Here is a 16,864-nt window from a genome sequence, read left to right as displayed (position 1 = left end):
GACTATGCACTCACTTACTTACAGTATACACCCAATTGCACGTAAGCCTTTATACTGCACAAAGCGATAGGTGGGTCGACACTTCTGGGTACGATACCCTGCAGTCTCACTCTTTCACATCAACATTATCTTTTTTCGTCGTCGCTGTCAACATCGAAGCGTACTAAGCTCAGTGACCAGTGTCAATCCCCTGAGCAAGATGTCTGGCGTACGGTCACTGATGGCAAACGTGGTTTACCGACTCACTTCATACTTCCGTTCTGAAATATTTCTTTGTTTTTCATAGACATAGCATGTTACATGTTTGTTGAGTGGGACAGGCAGGAGGTCAAAGACCAGCAAGACAAGTGACCCTGACCTCTGAAGCCTCATCCTCGCACTTAAGCACAGTCTTGTTGATGGAGTGCGTGAATTTGGACAGGTGCTCGAAGTGCTGTTTCATCTCTGTGGCCAACACCATGTCGATAATAGACTGCCGCAAGGCACGATAGTCTTCTCTGTTGACAAACAGGGCTATGTACTGTACACTGCCTTATTCACATTGTATACTTCACTCTACCTTATACTACATACTGCACTGTATCATTCACACTGTATACTTCACTCTACTACACAGTGCACTCATCATTCACACTACACACTCCATCATTCACACTACACACTGCATTATTCACACTGTATACTTCACCCTACCTTATACTACATACTGCACTGCAATATTTACACTACATACGGCACACTGCATTACTCACACAACGTATTACATGTACCCACTGCACACTTTTTATCTATTTTTTATGTTTTGTGTTTTGTAATGTACTCATTACTGTGGACTGCTTCGTTCGCCCTCCCTAAGTTCTTTAACTACACAGGAGCTTCGTGGAGGGAGGCATACAGGGACAGCGCGCGTAAGGGACAACAGAAGAGAACAGTCCGACATCACGGAGGACCTAGCATACCGAGCATAGTCCGACATCATGTAGAGCCCCAAACATTCATAGTCTGACATCATGTAGAGTCCCAAACATTCATAGTCTGGCATGTAGAGTACCTAGTATGCATTGTTTAACATCACACCAAGGTTGACAGCAGTGTCGCCCAGAGAGAAGGGAGCGATGGGTTTTGTGGAATGAATGGCCACCGAAGTGTTCCAGCCCATCAGCCTGACAGATTATGTCCCTGTGAGGTGCAAGCCCACCCTTCAGTGTCATGTGATTCTCCCAGGCGGGGTTGGGCTTGCCCGAGCTCCACCCCAGGTGGCGGCAGTGTGATGCCGGCTGCTTCGCCTGCTGCTGCCAGCTGTTCTGCGAGTTCACTGTCCTCTCTGACCTCCTTACAGGATGCTGCATGCCTTCGACTGGTGTCTCTCTCTCTCTGTACAGCTGTACAGCCTTCCTCCCAGCTGGCTGTCGTTAGTGTCACCTGTGTGACACCTGACCATCACCCCCCCCCCTCACTGTGACTCGCCCTCCAGGTGACATCATCGGTCAGACATGTTGGCCTGCTGGAAACATCACATTTCTCTTTTCCGACTTGTCGACAAACACCGGTATATTGTCGTTGATGGTGGATTTCATGTGCGGGTTGATATTAGCGGCTAGCTATATAATGGCCTAGAAGCTTCCCAGGATTCCGTTCTATTTATAGATTGATAGGTTGTTTCATTGACAGCAGCACAGCGTGTGACGTCACGGCCTTCGGGGTCAGAATGCCACAGACTGACCCGTAACAGACTAGGCCACTGCACTCTGTGACACCTATCCTTTCTTCGAGGTATTTGTCCTCAGGCAAACACGATCAACGGAAATTTCAGCCACGAGAAAGTTCAAGATGTTGCAAAAAAACTAGAACCGGAACTGAAGTCAACAATCTTCAGGGCATTACTTCAGACCAGCTATGGTGACGTGTTGTCGCATGTGTGGAGGGACAGGACTGGACACTACACCCAGGACTGGACACTGCACTACTTTTATCTTCCCCACCCGCGTTTGTTGACATCATATCCCTCCATTAGTTCACATGCCCTCATTTTTCTACACCATACTCCTTCACTTGTTCACATGTGTTCACACACTTCGTCATCTGTTCACATACCTCCGATATGTTCACACTCATTCCCACGTGATCACATAAGTCCCCGCCCGCTACCTACCTGCTGAGATTCTGGAAGATGTTGACGGAGGGGTCTTTGTGCGTCAAGCGAAATGCCAGGCTGGCATGGTGATTCTCTAGCACCGCCCTACAGACAGAAGGACCAAGCTTTTGACAGGATAGACAGAAGGTGCATCGCTCTAAGCTGCTACCCGTTCCTCCTACGTCATACAACTATCCCCTCAAACCCTCCCCAGCTATCGTACACATGTCAAAGCTATTGTACAGATATCCTCTCAACCTACCCGAACCTAGCCAAAGCCATTGTACGACCTTCCCCACCCTTCCCAGGTAGCCCTTCCCCACCCTTGCCCAGCTGGTGACGTACAGGTCGTTGTAGAGGAGGGCCAGCTGGTTGCCCTCGTTGACAAGGAAGGCGTTGGTGCGGGCCGGGTGATCCACATCGTGAACAGCTGCCGCTATCAAACACGCCACGCAGTCGGCGGCGTCGAAGACGGTCTGAAAACAGACAGCACCCGTAACACGTGATGAACACCCGTAACTTTACCCGAAACATTTCAGCCAGTACCTGACTCCTGCCACACTCAAAATGGCGCCAGTCGCACCGTTACACTGACATTTCATCAGAGTGAGAATGGTAGTAAGGACGTCACTCATTACTGTGCTGATGTGGTGGTAATGGGCCCGCTTGTCTCATTATCTCGATGTTGTTATAATGATATACTAAAGGGCGCTAACTCCTACCTTAGTGCGCTCACACTCCAGGAAGTAGGCAGAGGCGTGCAGGACGTCGGCGGCGTGGGTGGAGTTGTGGTAGTGGTTGCTGTCGTGGTAGCTGCTCTCTATAAGCTGCAACCAGGCCACCAGCACGCTCTCGGGAATACTGAGAAACTCGCACACCGCGAACCGCGCGAACGTCTTCAGCCCCAAGTAGACCAGAGGCCTGCAACAACCAATCAGAAAGAGCGTTAGAGACACCAGTGACCTGCAACAACCAATCACAAAGAGCGTTAGATACACCAACCAATAAAGCCCAGCCATAGACACATCGCAAATCTCACAAAAAAACAATCAGAAATACTCAACAACGACCTGCATCCAATCAGAAGACTGGTCTTGATTCACGCAGCGTGACGTGTTCAATACATAGCATACTAAGTACTCAAGGATGTGTCGCCATTGACCATCAAATGCATTTTCAAAATCAAAGAACTCCTCTAATAGCTACCTGTGAGTAAAGTGACAAAGTGTCTGCTCAACTCGTGAGTCAGCTCTAAGGGTTCAGCTCGTACAGCAAAACCGGAAAGTGTCAAAGCACAAGGTCATGATGACGTCAGTGTTATAGTACTAGTGACGTCAGTATCACAGTCATAGTGACGTCAGTGTTACAGCCACAGTGTTACATTCGTGGTGACGTCAGGGTTGCAGTCCAGGCGTGTCACTGAACATCTACGTCAGCAGTGATAGAGCGACTACTGTCATCAGATGACACGTGACTACCTTTTATTGGTCGCTTCCTCTAGCTGAATGATGTCAAAGTCCCACGTGGGCTCCCGCTCTAAGATAGACTGCACGTGCTCTGGAATTTGCGACAAGGAGGCCAGTGGTGTCAGGGATTGTGGGTGCCCGTGATGCGCTGTGGACAGACAAGTTGCAACTACCGGTCTGCACGTTGATGTACGTTTTAAATAAGAGGAAATGCTTTTACTCGTCAATAAAAGCTACTTCTTAAAAAATTCAATTAAAACTTTCGTAATGGATACCTTTAAATATACAAGTTCGCGCGGTTTAACGACGATCGAGACCTTCACCCCGACAGGTGTGCCACCAGCGCGAACGCCGGGCTGGAGATCAGCGGGGACAAGCAGCAAAATTATGGTCAACATCATCCGACTTTAGCAAAGGCTTTAGCAAAGTCTACAAATGAGGCAGCAGACAGAGAGAGAAACAGACGGAGGAAAAAAACTGGCAACTCGGAGGCTCAAGTGATGGTGATGCCGCTCTAGTCATAAACAACCTCGTGACCTCCACGAGCTGTTGTAATCAGTGACCTATGAACTTACCTGTTCTCTGATGCTGTGATTCGTTTCCAGACATACGCCGTTTCATGTTTTGCTGAAACGAGAAGAAATTGCGGGATCTAACAGCAACACAGATACTAAGTCAGTTCTTACATATTTTTATGGAAAGTGATAATAGTTGTAATAAGTTATTGTAACTGGCTTACAAACGGTTTGTGAACTCTACTTACGACACAACCCTCCTGGGACAGACCATCACACTGCACTATGTCCTGTCCACTCATTTCGCCTTTCTTTCAAATAATGGCGTTTACAAGCGCCCTGACATCCCTCCCCCACCCCCGGCATACACACACACAAACAGAGACTGAAGTACATCTCAGCCCACTTACAGAGACGAGACCCCCCACGAGGTCGGAGGTCATGGGGTCGTCATCACGCCCGAGCTGCGGGGGTAGGTGTGGAGCGTAGAGTTCTGACGTGCGGAGGATCTCCAGGACCTTGTCCAGCGCCTGGACTACGGTGGCGGGGCTGGACTCCTGGGCGACGTTGATCATGTTGATTACCTGCACACGTGACACACGTGACACACGTGAAACGTCCTACCTCACCTCGTGACGTGACATCGTACCTAGCCTCGTAATGAGAAGAAATCTAGGAAACATAACCCAGCTTCAGTGATGTGAAAACGATGGATGCAGTCAAGCGTGTTGCTGTAGTTATTACCTCCTACCTGTTGTGGACAAACACACCTACACACACCACGTGCACACAAGTCGCATGTTATAATTAGCGTCTACACGTGCACAACACACATTCCTCTCTCTGTCCTTTTATTATCATGCACTAGATGCACACGTTTGATATACAAGTAAGTGCCGAGTCTGACCATTGTGTACAGGTGATGTTTGCAGGTGTGCACGGATGAAAGGTTTTCAACCCAGCTTTTGATGAAAGTGTCTTGTACTTGTGAGTTTTACTCAGCCATTGCTGTCATCCCATAAGATTTTTTTAAAATTTCAAATCAAATCCCAATGAACACATATGGACACAAGTTATTACTTGCAGTTACTGAGGACACTAAGAGGGTTAGATAATGAAACTTAGATAATGAAACTTCGCGCAACATAACCAACACCAACGTCGCTAAACTTGTCTCAAGATGGCCGCTCTATCATTACAGACTGAACAGACTTGTTGTTTAGGAAATTAAAAATAAGCAGCTGTGAACAGTTTTAATAAAATGTTCAAGCCGAATAAGTTTTTGTTGTGTGTTTTGTTGTTGTTTCTGTCCTAGATGCGAGGTTCCGCATGACTGACACTTCAGGGTGTCGTGACTGACATCCGGGTATCGTGACCTGCTGGTCAACATCGAGTAAGGACAAGGGAGGGAAACACTTCCGCTCTGATGAAGCACAGCAGAGGAGTTTGATGGACAAGAAATGGCTGGCAGAGTGAGCGCCACTCACTTATCGACTTGCTTCCCCACAGGCCGCCGTCAGGTGGCGCTGCCAATCAATGACAAACACGCCATTAGGCGTCTCTTGACACCAACAGGCAGTAAAGTTAGGCACAAACCACCCAAAATCTTCACAAAAACTTCAATTTGGAACTCTTCAAAAATCTGAAAGCCTTATCGACCGACCACGTGAACATTTGAACAGACGTTGAGTGCAACCTTCAGTTACGGGGCGAACTTTGACCTCTACTTGTGTCAGCTCTTGCACTGTGGACCAGAAACTCGAGCGGAGCACAGCAGACGCCCAAGTACCCGGCTGGCATTACAAATTTCCCCAAAATACTATTTCAGGTCACAAAAGTCAAAGTAGATATTTATTTCTAATATAAACCTTACACACAAACACCTTTCAGCGTTTCCGATTTAAATGTTGGACAGAATAGTCCAACCGACTTTCCTCCTTTGACCACTGCAACTACAACACTGATCTCACTCAGATGTCTCGCACAGTAGTCTCACTCACTGTCACATTGTATTAATTTCTCACAGTGGTTCCAACACTCGTATTACATACGACTTCCACACACCCTTGTCCATACAGACCTCACAATCTCACGCGAAGGACACCTGTACCCTGTCGGACAGGTAACAGGTAAGTCTTACCTTTGTGATTGGAGCCTCGATGGTCATGGAGTGGATTCTGGCAACTGACTCCCGTCGTCGCGGTACCCCGTGCACCCCGCCTGATGGACACCCGACAGCAGACATGAGACCGCCACTTGTTTTTAACTTACACATACTTAGTAAACAAATTATTTATATTGAGGTTAAATGATCGTGTCACATTCACAAATTAAACAGAATATTTTGATAGACTTGTTTGATGGTCAACATATTTCTTCCTTCCTCTATCTCTCTCTCTGTCACACACATAAGCACACGTTGTTTCTCAGTTACTGACTTGTCCCTACATCATCACGATGACTGTTGATGAGGTGAATAGTGTAAGACGACGACAGTTCTCTCTCCCTCCATCTTGAGAATCCTCTGTCTCAGTGTTGGCGGGTTACGATTGTACTCAGGGTTGTCACCAAGTGTCTGACAAGCCAGAGCTGCTCTCTGTACAAGTTGACGGTTTTGCTAAGTCGGGTACATTTCACGAAATATTTGCCCAAGTTTTGCCGAGCTCAATCTTTATTGTCCTTCGCTTGTGTCGGGTAGACCTGAGGCCGGGCACGTGGTCTTGAGCAGACAGACTTCCCATCGAAACGAATAATTGTGTTCCTTTAGTAGATTTTACCTGGGGCTTGGCCGTCTCTCTTGACCTTTGTCCCCATACCTTTATAGCCAAATGACAGGTGAGTGGGTGCACCGGTTAACCCCAGAGATATGTCACAGCAGGCAATGGTACCCCAGGTCAACAGAGGACACCGCGGTTATCAGCCCGTTGATGACTAGTAGGACGACTACAGGCCAACAAATAATCGTCTGGCCAGGAAGGGGAGACATCATCGAGGCCTTGACACAGTGTGTGTCATGTGACAGTGTACGGCATGTCACTGGCAGCGTGTGGAAGGTTGTCAATATTGCATGGCTGCACCCGGGCAACCAACAGACCTTCCTCCTCTCACACCTTACTTCGATACAATCGCAAAAATGCTTTTGGTTGAAGTGTTGCTGTTACTCCAGGTGTGTGTTCCTAGCAAGTCATTAGTTTCTGTTCAGCCTCTGCACCTTTCTGTCCACGTTGTGGGGGACGGTGGGGAGTAGACAGATGGATGGAGGCGGTTGATGATAACGGTCCGACAGTCAAGCCGGTCTTGGGCGAGAGTGAGCAGGTCCTGACAGGACCATCATCCACTTCATGTTCATGGCCAGTTCTTTCTCTGTCCAGCGCGGTGTTGACCACTCTCCAAGGTACTCTATGTCTTTAATAAAGTATGGTGTTGGGTCACGTGACCAGACCAGACCAATTACACCGCTTGACTGTTGCAAGTACAGGTTTCAAGCATACTGTTCTCTAGTAGAAGGTCGATAGCTCCTGTGATAGGGAACTGCAATGACGAACATCTTCTATACATGGTGTCCCTCTTAGTTATAGAGAACAGCAGGGAATGTTGGTACTGTCGGTGCCTATGATAGTCTTTGGCATGATCACAGATGATGAGTTAATAACACCAGTAAACACCACCCCACGTGTTCATTGTGACATTATGTCACTTTTCTCTGGTGTTTTGAATGGGACACAAGCTGTCTAATGTAACATCGTGAATATCCCGCTGTTGATAGAGGTCAAAGGTCATGTCAAACTGACAAAACAGACTGTGGCTCACCGTTGGCGATCTGGTTGAGGGTGTCGCTGGACGCCATCCTGACTGAGACATACTGGCACGGCTTGCTGACAACACAGACAATCGCCATCATGCAAAATGTCATTTATTTGTATTATTGAGATATTTGTTGCGAGGTTAAAATGACAGTTAGCTCCCTGTGGGTTAAACGGCCTGTCATTACAGCTACACCCTATAATCTTATGCAATCACAGCTGTTACTGCCAGCACTGGAATGTCATGCAAATACAGTCAACTACTGTCATTACCCTGATGTCAAGTGGTTTTAATAATTAACTTCTGCACATTTTGTATTTTTGTTTGTTCCCCCTAAATAAATATTTAAAGCTGCGCCTGTAGGGACATCGTGGCTTGTGCAGCTCACTACAGAGAAGTACAACCCGATTCTTTACTAACAAAAGGGAGAACACACAATGAAAGCATCAAGAAGCCAATCAAAATACACAAAACATTGTTTTAGAAAGTTAAAGAGCCAATCACATTGCACTACACAGTGTATCAAACATTGGGAAGTCCAGCTGACCTTCCAGGCCCCAGCACTGGCGTGACCCGGCAGTGGTACGGAACGGCCTCCCCGCTTTTCCGCCTCGTGTAGTACGTGCCCTCCCAGTGCTGCAACAAGTCACGTGACGTCAGTTATAAATCGCTCAATTTCTTCTGTTTGAACGAATTGTAAGTTCTTGGTGTAGTCGGTGATGTTTCAGCAGGTGATTACATTAATGAGCTCAGAGCAAGGCGACATCTTCGCTCTCCAGAGAGGTTATAGCAACAGAGCATTTCTCTCACTCGATGTCTAGTCGACACTCAGAACTCTAAGATTAATTCATGTAGAACCTGTAATTAGTCACATCCAACAGCCAGTTACCTTTCCTTTTTTGTCTGGGAGAGCATGCACTCGTAGGAATCCCTGCTTCTGTCGGACCTGCTGACTTCCCTCGTGTCTCGCCCCACCAACTCCTCCCCGGTGTAGCCTGTCAGGCGCTCGTACGTGCGGTTCACGTACTGCACACGTAGAGGGCACGTAACAAAAGTATATCAAAAAAAGACAAACAGCAAAGTTATACAATGTGGAAGGTACAGAATGACAGACACACGACTAACATACCTGTCTACTGTGTGTAGTTCCTTCAATCACAAAGAAAGTTAAGGCAAGGATATATAGTGTTCTCCAAAGATTCATTACAGGAAATTACCAAAGAAATTATCCTGTCACTGCAACCTACAACCATTGTTTATTAAGATAAACATGTCTGTGTGGAGTTGGATTATTCAGACAACGACTGAGACCATCGTCCGGCCTGTCTCCACCCTCTGTTCTAGCAACATTCAACGTGTGTTCACTCCACCTGGACTTTGTCAACACTCAGGTGTATCCTGTCAACACTTACCTGTATTCTGTGGTCGTCGCTGGAGATTTCCACGGCGTCTGACACGTCATCGAGGGCGGTGATGAGCGCTGCGCATGCTCGCAGTTTCCGCTGCGTGCGCACCTCGCCGTGGGTCAGCTGGTGCAACTCGTTCATGCACACACCGATGTCCGTGTTCTCCACGAACCTCTGCACAAGGTGCAGCAGTCAGGTGTGACAATCAAGGCCACTGTATAGCATGTTTTAGTGTAAGGCAGCCTGAGAGGCTGTTAGCAGGTCTACTGACTGATGGCAAGTTCAGGGGCGAGACACAGACACACACCCGACATTATTATTATTAACCCAACATTGTTATTACTGCATGGCGCCCACACGGCTTTCTGTGGGTTGCTTTTCCTTCATTTGAAAATAATATCTGCTGAACTGTGAGCTCCTTTAGTCTATATATATATATGAGAGAGAGAATAACATAGAAGAGGATGTGGAAAAGTCAGGAGCCGCCATCAACAAAAGATACCCCCACCCTCCCACACGCAAGCTGCCGAACCTGAGGCGAGGTTAACAGGGTTAAAAGGAAGATGACGAAGGATAAAATGAATGAGTTTTCATCCAATCTTCCGCTGGTGTTATAGAGGAAATCAACAAAGACAACGATCAATAAGCAATATTTCTCAAATGTCTGTAGAAGTTGACTAGACAAGTCTACTCACCCGGTTGAAACCCATTTTAAGCATGGGAAGGACAGAGGCTTCTTCCTTGTCGAGAGGACTGGAGACAAAAACAGAGAAAACAACAGTCAGACGCCGGCGGTGGAAACTTGCAGTTTAAACAAACAATAAATATTTGAGATGTCAACACGTTTCCGGGGAAACGAGACAAAGTAACAATCAGGGTAGTGCTCGTGTTCATGTGAGTTGTTGTTGTTGACATGTAGTCTCTCCACACAAAGTCAACAACAGTCTCACCCCGTCTATGGCTGGTAGTACAAGTGGTTGATGAGAGTTCTCAGAGTTGAGTTAATTAGTCAATGAGGGAAATGGAAACATTTCACGAGTTTAACAGCTTCAAAACACAAAATACTGGTGTGAACCTTGACTAACAAACAAAATGTGTTAAAAGAACTGATGACAGTGTAAATGACAGCATCTGTTTACTGTGTTTACATAAAGTTTATTGTGTCTACATAAAGGCTCTCAGAAAACTGATCATATGTTAAATTACAACATCCTTTAGTTTTGTTACAGTAAGGGTGTCACAAGACTGATGACATTCTAAATTATCCTCGCGTTGTTAGTGGGAGTGGTGAGTGTATTGTAATTATTGGATTATATTTATTATAAGATTACACTTGAGTCTGTTATAAAATCAGTTCTGCCAGTGATATAGTTGAAGGACCTATGTGTGTACCTACTGTATACATGTCAGCTCGTGTCACAAACATTGTGTGTCAACCAGTGGATGGCAGTTGTCAGGGACTTACCTGGCCTTGGTGATGCCAATTATTACACAGAAGTCGCTGAACTTTGTCGCCCGTAAGGACCTGCACAAGGGAGAACTCAGTTCAAATGAAAAAATACATGCTTCATGCATTATTAGCAGTAAGACACCCTCATTATATTATTATACCTACATAACAACATAACCAAGGCATCATTATGGTACATTATTGTTATGTACACTCTTCATGCATAATTAGCAGCTAGACACCCTCATTACATCATTCCACCTACATAACAACACAACCCAGACACCATTATAGTACATTATTATGTCTGTATGCTCCATGCATTATTAGCAGCTAGACACCCTCATTATATCATTATACCTACATAATAACATAACCAAGGCATCATTATGGTACATTATTGTTATGTACACGCTTCATGCATTATTAGCAGTTAGATACCCTCATTACACCTACATAACAGTATAACCAAGACACCATTATAGTACATTATAGTACATGTCTATATGCTAGACACCCTCATTACATCACTACACCTCCACAACAACACAACCCAGACACCAGTACAGTACATTATAGTATATGTCTATATGCTAGACACCCTCATTACATCATTCCACCTACATAACAACACAACCCAGACACCATTATAGTACATTATTATGTCTGTATGCTCCATGCATTATTAGCAGCTAGACACCCTCATTATATTATTATACCTACATAATAACATAACCAAGGCATCATTATGGTACATTATAGTCCATGTCTATATGCTAGACACCCTCATTACATCACTACACCTACACAACAACACAACCAAGACACCAGTACAGTACATTATAGTCCATGTCTATATGCTAGACACCCTCATTACACCTACATAACAGTATAACCCAGACACTAGTACAGTACATTATAGTACATGTCTATATGCTAGACACCCTCATTACATCACTACACCTCCATAACAACACAACCAAGACACCATTACAGTACATTATAGTACATGTCTATATGCTAGACACCCTCATTACATCATTACACCTCCATAACAACACAACCCTGACACCAGTACAGCAGTACACGTGACTGACAGGCACCTACAGATTGTGTTGTCAGCCAGATGTCTGTTATTATCGCCTCGCCCCCTACAGAGGCTGGCATCGCTGCTGTTGCAGTCATCAGTGTTCACCATCGTCACTACATCGCTCTACCTACACAGACCTTCCCCGCCTCCACTGCTGAAGAGTTCGGGTGTGTTTTTTGTGCACAGGATCGTGAGAAGCGAAATGGAATATCGTCTGGCAAAGTGTATTTCTTTCTGATTTGTTTGAAGTTGTGGCGAGTGCTCGTGTATTTTACTGCAGTCTGTGTCAGACCATCACCAAAAACACGATCAGCCGGTGGTTGCTGACGCACATAACTGTTCTTAGTGGGATCTGTTAACCGAGAGAAAAATGCATTTTAAGATCTTTTTTCTCTCCCCAGACGTGAAACCCTCGTCAGCCAAGTCTGTGCTTTATACCCGTGATGAGAGGTGGTTGGTGAGACAATTGGGTGCTAACAGGCACATCTCACAGACAGGAATAACTCCTGTGGAGGATTTCCTGTGTTGACAGAGGTCGTCACTTCACACTGATTATCTGCACACACCGCAGACACCAGACCCTCCTAAGTCACACTACAGACACCAGACCCTCCTAGTCACACTACAGACACCAGACCAGATGAGAGGGCAGCATCACAGCACCTGCACCTGCACACCACACTCACCTGCACACCGACACTCACCTGCACACCGTGTCTGCATCCAGGGCCTTGAGCGTCCTTCTGTCTATGATGATGACGTCATGGTGTCGCTCCGTGAACTCCTCGACTGCGGCGTCTGGCGTGAGAGCGAGGCTACAGGAGTAACCTAATCGCTCCGCTGCCTGCCACAGGCTGTCGCTCTGAGCATCCTCCTTGTGGAACACCAGCAGGACCTGGAGACATGAACAGTAGTGTGAAGAATACAACACGATGTGAAGAATACAACACGATGTGAAGAATACAACAGGATGTGGAGACACGTGAAGACAACAAGATGTGAAGAATACACGATGTGGAGAATACAACACGATGTGAAGAATACAAAAGGATGTGGAGACACGTGAAGACATGCAGCCAACAAGTGAACACATCAGGATCTGAGGACTCGCAAAGCATCTACCGGTGACAGACACAGGTGTTGTACCCAGACAAGTATCTACCTGTGACAGACACACATTCACAGACCACGTGCACTGACTATTATCCACGTATACTCACAGTCATTGGTTTCTGAGGAATTCTCATGGTTCCGAAGCAAATATCAGAGTCTGCGTTCTGTAACAGAACAAAAGAAAGTTGGAGACCTTGTATTCTGGATAAGTTCTCTTTGAACATTGACAAGAACATGTTACTGATGTAAAACACAGCAGACGACAGAGCTGTAAGCTACAGTGATGCAGTCACACATGATTAGAGTGAAGGAGGGTGAGTGCAGGGAGTGAGGGAGTGAGGCGATTGACAGAGTGAGAGACAAAAGGAAAGAGAAGCTTAGTCTGCTGATGCCCATCACACCAGTGATGTAGGTGGCGTGTCCTTTCACATGCCGTGTATTTCCAGACACGTTTTTCTGTAACTGTGGATTTATGTGCAGACATATTTTACAAGTAATGTGTTTCCAGACATGTGACTGCCGTGTATCTGCTGCTATACTCTGTGTGCCGCCAGGCGCCGCTGCTGTCTTTGCCAAGTTTGTGCGCGTGCAGACCTGCTGTTGCCCACCGTTGGCCGCCATTGTTCCCCGCGTCCTGCATGTCAGCCGCCACTGACTTTCTTGTTTTTCTCGTGGCCAGAATTGAAGAGGCAAGTGATTAGCCGCAAGACAGCAGCTTATCTTGTCAGGTCGACTCTGTACCCCACGTCCTCACTCGCTCCCACACCTCCTCCACCTCGTGTCTGCGGTGCCAGATTGAAAGAGGAGGAGTACAAGATGAATGAGGGTGTGTACCCGGTATATTTCGCCATTTGGATGATAACAACAGCCCAAGGAGAGTGCAAGAATGCAAATTACCTGACTGCTAGGTGCTCGCGTGTTTCAGGAATGTCTCAGTCTTCAATGGCGCCGTGTACCAGACCGACAGCGCAAGAAACAAATTGTTGTTGACATCTCCCTTTGAACACCGAGTAACTCCAAGCATTCTTCCATTATCATGCTATTTACAGTTTAAAGTTCAATGTCATTACCATTAAATTATGTTGTTGTTATTGTTGTATAAAGTTTCCATGCTTCCTCGATACAAACTTTTGCCCAAGTCCACGTTCATTCTGTATGTTTACAGTTTACTCCAAGCTGGTAAACATTCAATCATCGGTCTCAACAGATCATTCAGTCCGTACACATCCATCAACCCACGCACACGTCAGCCGACACATAAATTAACTGACACACATCCGGCAGCCCGATGTTGGTATCGTAGTGCGATGTCTAGTAATCCATCTGTATCACTACTTGACCTCACAAAGTTCAACTACCGCAAACACGCTTTGCCTGAATGATGGCGTGGACTACATCGGGCAGTCTGTGTGCAACAGCATTCACTTTTCTTTAAAATACAATTATGGATTCAGAGCTCAGAGAGGATCTAAATGGTTTCTTTCTTACATATTGTTCCATGGGAGCACGGAACTGTAAGTGGTTTACCGTATCAAGTTCAAGACTAATATTCTCCTTCAGCAGCACTTTTACCTTTCCACGTACTTTACTCTTACCTCGTACAGACACCAGTCCTCACCACGTGCACTGTCCTCAAACTCATCCAAATGTTCTTGCAAAGTGTGACTTAGCTACCCTGGCGAATACGCAGCCAGTCTTGCCACATACGAGTCCATACATGGACAAGAGTTCAAAGCCCGCCCACGGTATGTTTATGGTCACAAAAGACTGTCAGACTTGTAAACAAACACCCAAACAAGTGGAAGGAAAGCTCAGTCCATGGAGAAACCCTTGCAGGCATGAGGAGGACTACAGACTCCACACAGTGGACTCCGGGAGGCAATCCATTCTTATTCTCATCCACGTTGTAACGAAACGAGTTAAGTGAGGATTTACTCATTTCTGCTGACAGGAAACGCGGTTTTAGATCTCTTTCTCTCAACACGCACGCGTCCCCTTTCGTGTTCTTTCCTTCACTCACAAAACACTTAGATTTGTCGTAGGCAACAAAAACTTTATAACAGTCAATATTAACTAAAGATATAGAAATGTCTGAGTCTTTCAGTTCGCTTCTAAATTATAAGATATACGTAAAATATCTTTCAATTCCGAAATACTTCAGCGCACAGGCTGCTCCAATTGTTCTCTTCATGTCACCAAGACGACATACACATGTTCCTTTCAATATTCTACGAACTGTCATATGTTTCTGAATACTTCATTATAGTCTTACTTACTCACATCCACAATTGCCACGTCTACGTAAAATCCTCTCTGCCCCCAAAACTGGCACCACAAATATATTCCGGAGGATCAACACATGATCCAAAGGCTGACACCACAAATAAACTCTTGGGGGTCAACACATGACCCAAAGCTGGCACCACACATACATCCGCAGGGATCGACTCACACAATATCCAAAACGAACACCACACACACTTTCTGTCCGCCTCTCTTCCCTGCTCACAGCCGTCTGCCCTCTTCCAAATATTTTTTCACCTTACGTCCAAACTAAAATTACGTCATAAAATGACGTCGGGTTCTGACGTGAAACCGCGACGCAACCAACACACTCTTATATGTAAGGCAAGGGCAATAATCTTTAAGAAAACGAAAGACAGGGGCAACAACCTCCTGTTTCTAATAGACTGGTCCGTGACATCTGCTGAGTAGACACCAGTGCAGGGAGTGGGAGGTTTTCCCACAAGAGGCCCACCCAAGCCTCGAACCAGAACCAGTGAAGTGGAGCGCCGTGGCTACCTTCACTTATCAGTGATTAATTTTGCCTTCACGTATCGGATACGTTTTTCCCTTACTTATAAGTTAAGTATTCATGAGTTTTAATTTCGCCTTCATTTCTCAATTCAACAAATCTCTCGAAACAGGAAGCGGAGATGCAAACATGGCAGGCCTTCTTTTTTCCATGTTCTGGTCTTCAGATTAAAGCTGGTTTATCTGTAAGAAATTACCGATGCGGAAACAGGAACTATAACTCACTTTGCATACAAACCTCTACTTCATTGTCTCCTTACGAAGATTATTTACACAGACGTACACAGCGGGTACAATAATACCCAATAATACCCACACCACACCTTCCTGTCTCTATACTGGTGTTGTCATGACCCTCAGCCTCCAGCTCTGCTCGTGGAGAACCTGGCGGCCATCTCGATGATAACACAGGCACAGCTCCACACAGACGGAGGGACGGGGTAAAGGACAGGCAAGCAGACAGGCAGGCAAATCGAAGAATGGATGGAGCGAGAAATGGACAGACCACTCCTTGAGACAGACATGTCACGGCGAGTGCCAGACGCTCCAGAGGAGACATCGCGTTGCCCGCCGCTCGGTGCCACCCAAAAGTGGATGGGGGGGGGGCGGGTACTTGGTGTGGTTTGGCCAACCACTGCTTACACCAAGACACCACGTGACGGCTGGTGCTGTCGCTAGGAGATGCTTGTTCCTGTCTAATAAACACCACCACCCCAGGGAAGGGCGCTTGAAAGGCATGCGTCATCGGATCAAACAGCAAAAAAAGCTTAAAGGGGCATTAAAGGCCTTTTAAATTTCCAGCAGAATGAAATAATCTTTTAAAATGTCTAGAATGTAAAGAAAAACTTTAAGGTCATTGAATTTTTTTTAGTTTTATTTCAAGACACATGCGAAAGTTCTCTTTAAAATGTAGGCGCTTTTCTTGACACTAGAAAGGCTTTATCATATTAAAGCTCGACTGTGGCGCCGCCTGTGTGCAGTTGTAAGGACATGAAAGGTGCGGTGCAGCTGGAGGTGCGACATTAGCAAACACTGTATGCAAAATGATCAAACAAATTTCAGCCGAGCATTG

The 16,864-nt window shown here is 46.0% G+C and overlaps 1 protein-coding gene across 1 annotated transcript in view; it reads right to left on the bottom strand.

Moving 5' to 3' along the window:
• LOC112553600 (high affinity cAMP-specific and IBMX-insensitive 3',5'-cyclic phosphodiesterase 8B-like) overlaps positions 1–16,864 on the bottom strand; it is a 101,848-nt gene that overhangs the window by 6,112 nt on the left and 78,872 nt on the right. Inside the window, exons 2-18 of the mRNA XM_025220942.1 lie at positions 13,086–13,142; positions 12,570–12,760; positions 10,791–10,850; positions 10,021–10,078; positions 9,332–9,499; positions 8,809–8,945; positions 8,467–8,555; positions 7,926–7,990; positions 7,439–7,578; positions 6,256–6,370; positions 4,526–4,699; positions 4,176–4,227; positions 3,613–3,748; positions 2,857–3,055; positions 2,480–2,610; positions 2,153–2,239; positions 359–497 (exon numbers count right to left, since the gene is read on the bottom strand). Coding sequence (XP_025076727.1) covers positions 359–497; positions 2,153–2,239; positions 2,480–2,610; positions 2,857–3,055; positions 3,613–3,748; positions 4,176–4,227; positions 4,526–4,699; positions 6,256–6,370; positions 7,439–7,578; positions 7,926–7,990; positions 8,467–8,555; positions 8,809–8,945; positions 9,332–9,499; positions 10,021–10,078; positions 10,791–10,850; positions 12,570–12,760; positions 13,086–13,142 — 1,998 coding nt within the window. The remainder of the gene's footprint in view (positions 1–358; positions 498–2,152; positions 2,240–2,479; positions 2,611–2,856; positions 3,056–3,612; positions 3,749–4,175; positions 4,228–4,525; positions 4,700–6,255; positions 6,371–7,438; positions 7,579–7,925; positions 7,991–8,466; positions 8,556–8,808; positions 8,946–9,331; positions 9,500–10,020; positions 10,079–10,790; positions 10,851–12,569; positions 12,761–13,085; positions 13,143–16,864) is intronic.

This window comes from Pomacea canaliculata, linkage group LG13, assembly GCF_003073045.1.
Source record: "Pomacea canaliculata isolate SZHN2017 linkage group LG13, ASM307304v1, whole genome shotgun sequence".
Lineage (NCBI taxonomy): Eukaryota > Metazoa > Mollusca > Gastropoda > Architaenioglossa > Ampullariidae > Pomacea > Pomacea canaliculata.
The sequence above is the reverse complement of the archived record's forward strand: the minus strand, read 5'-3'. Positions and strand labels throughout refer to the sequence as shown.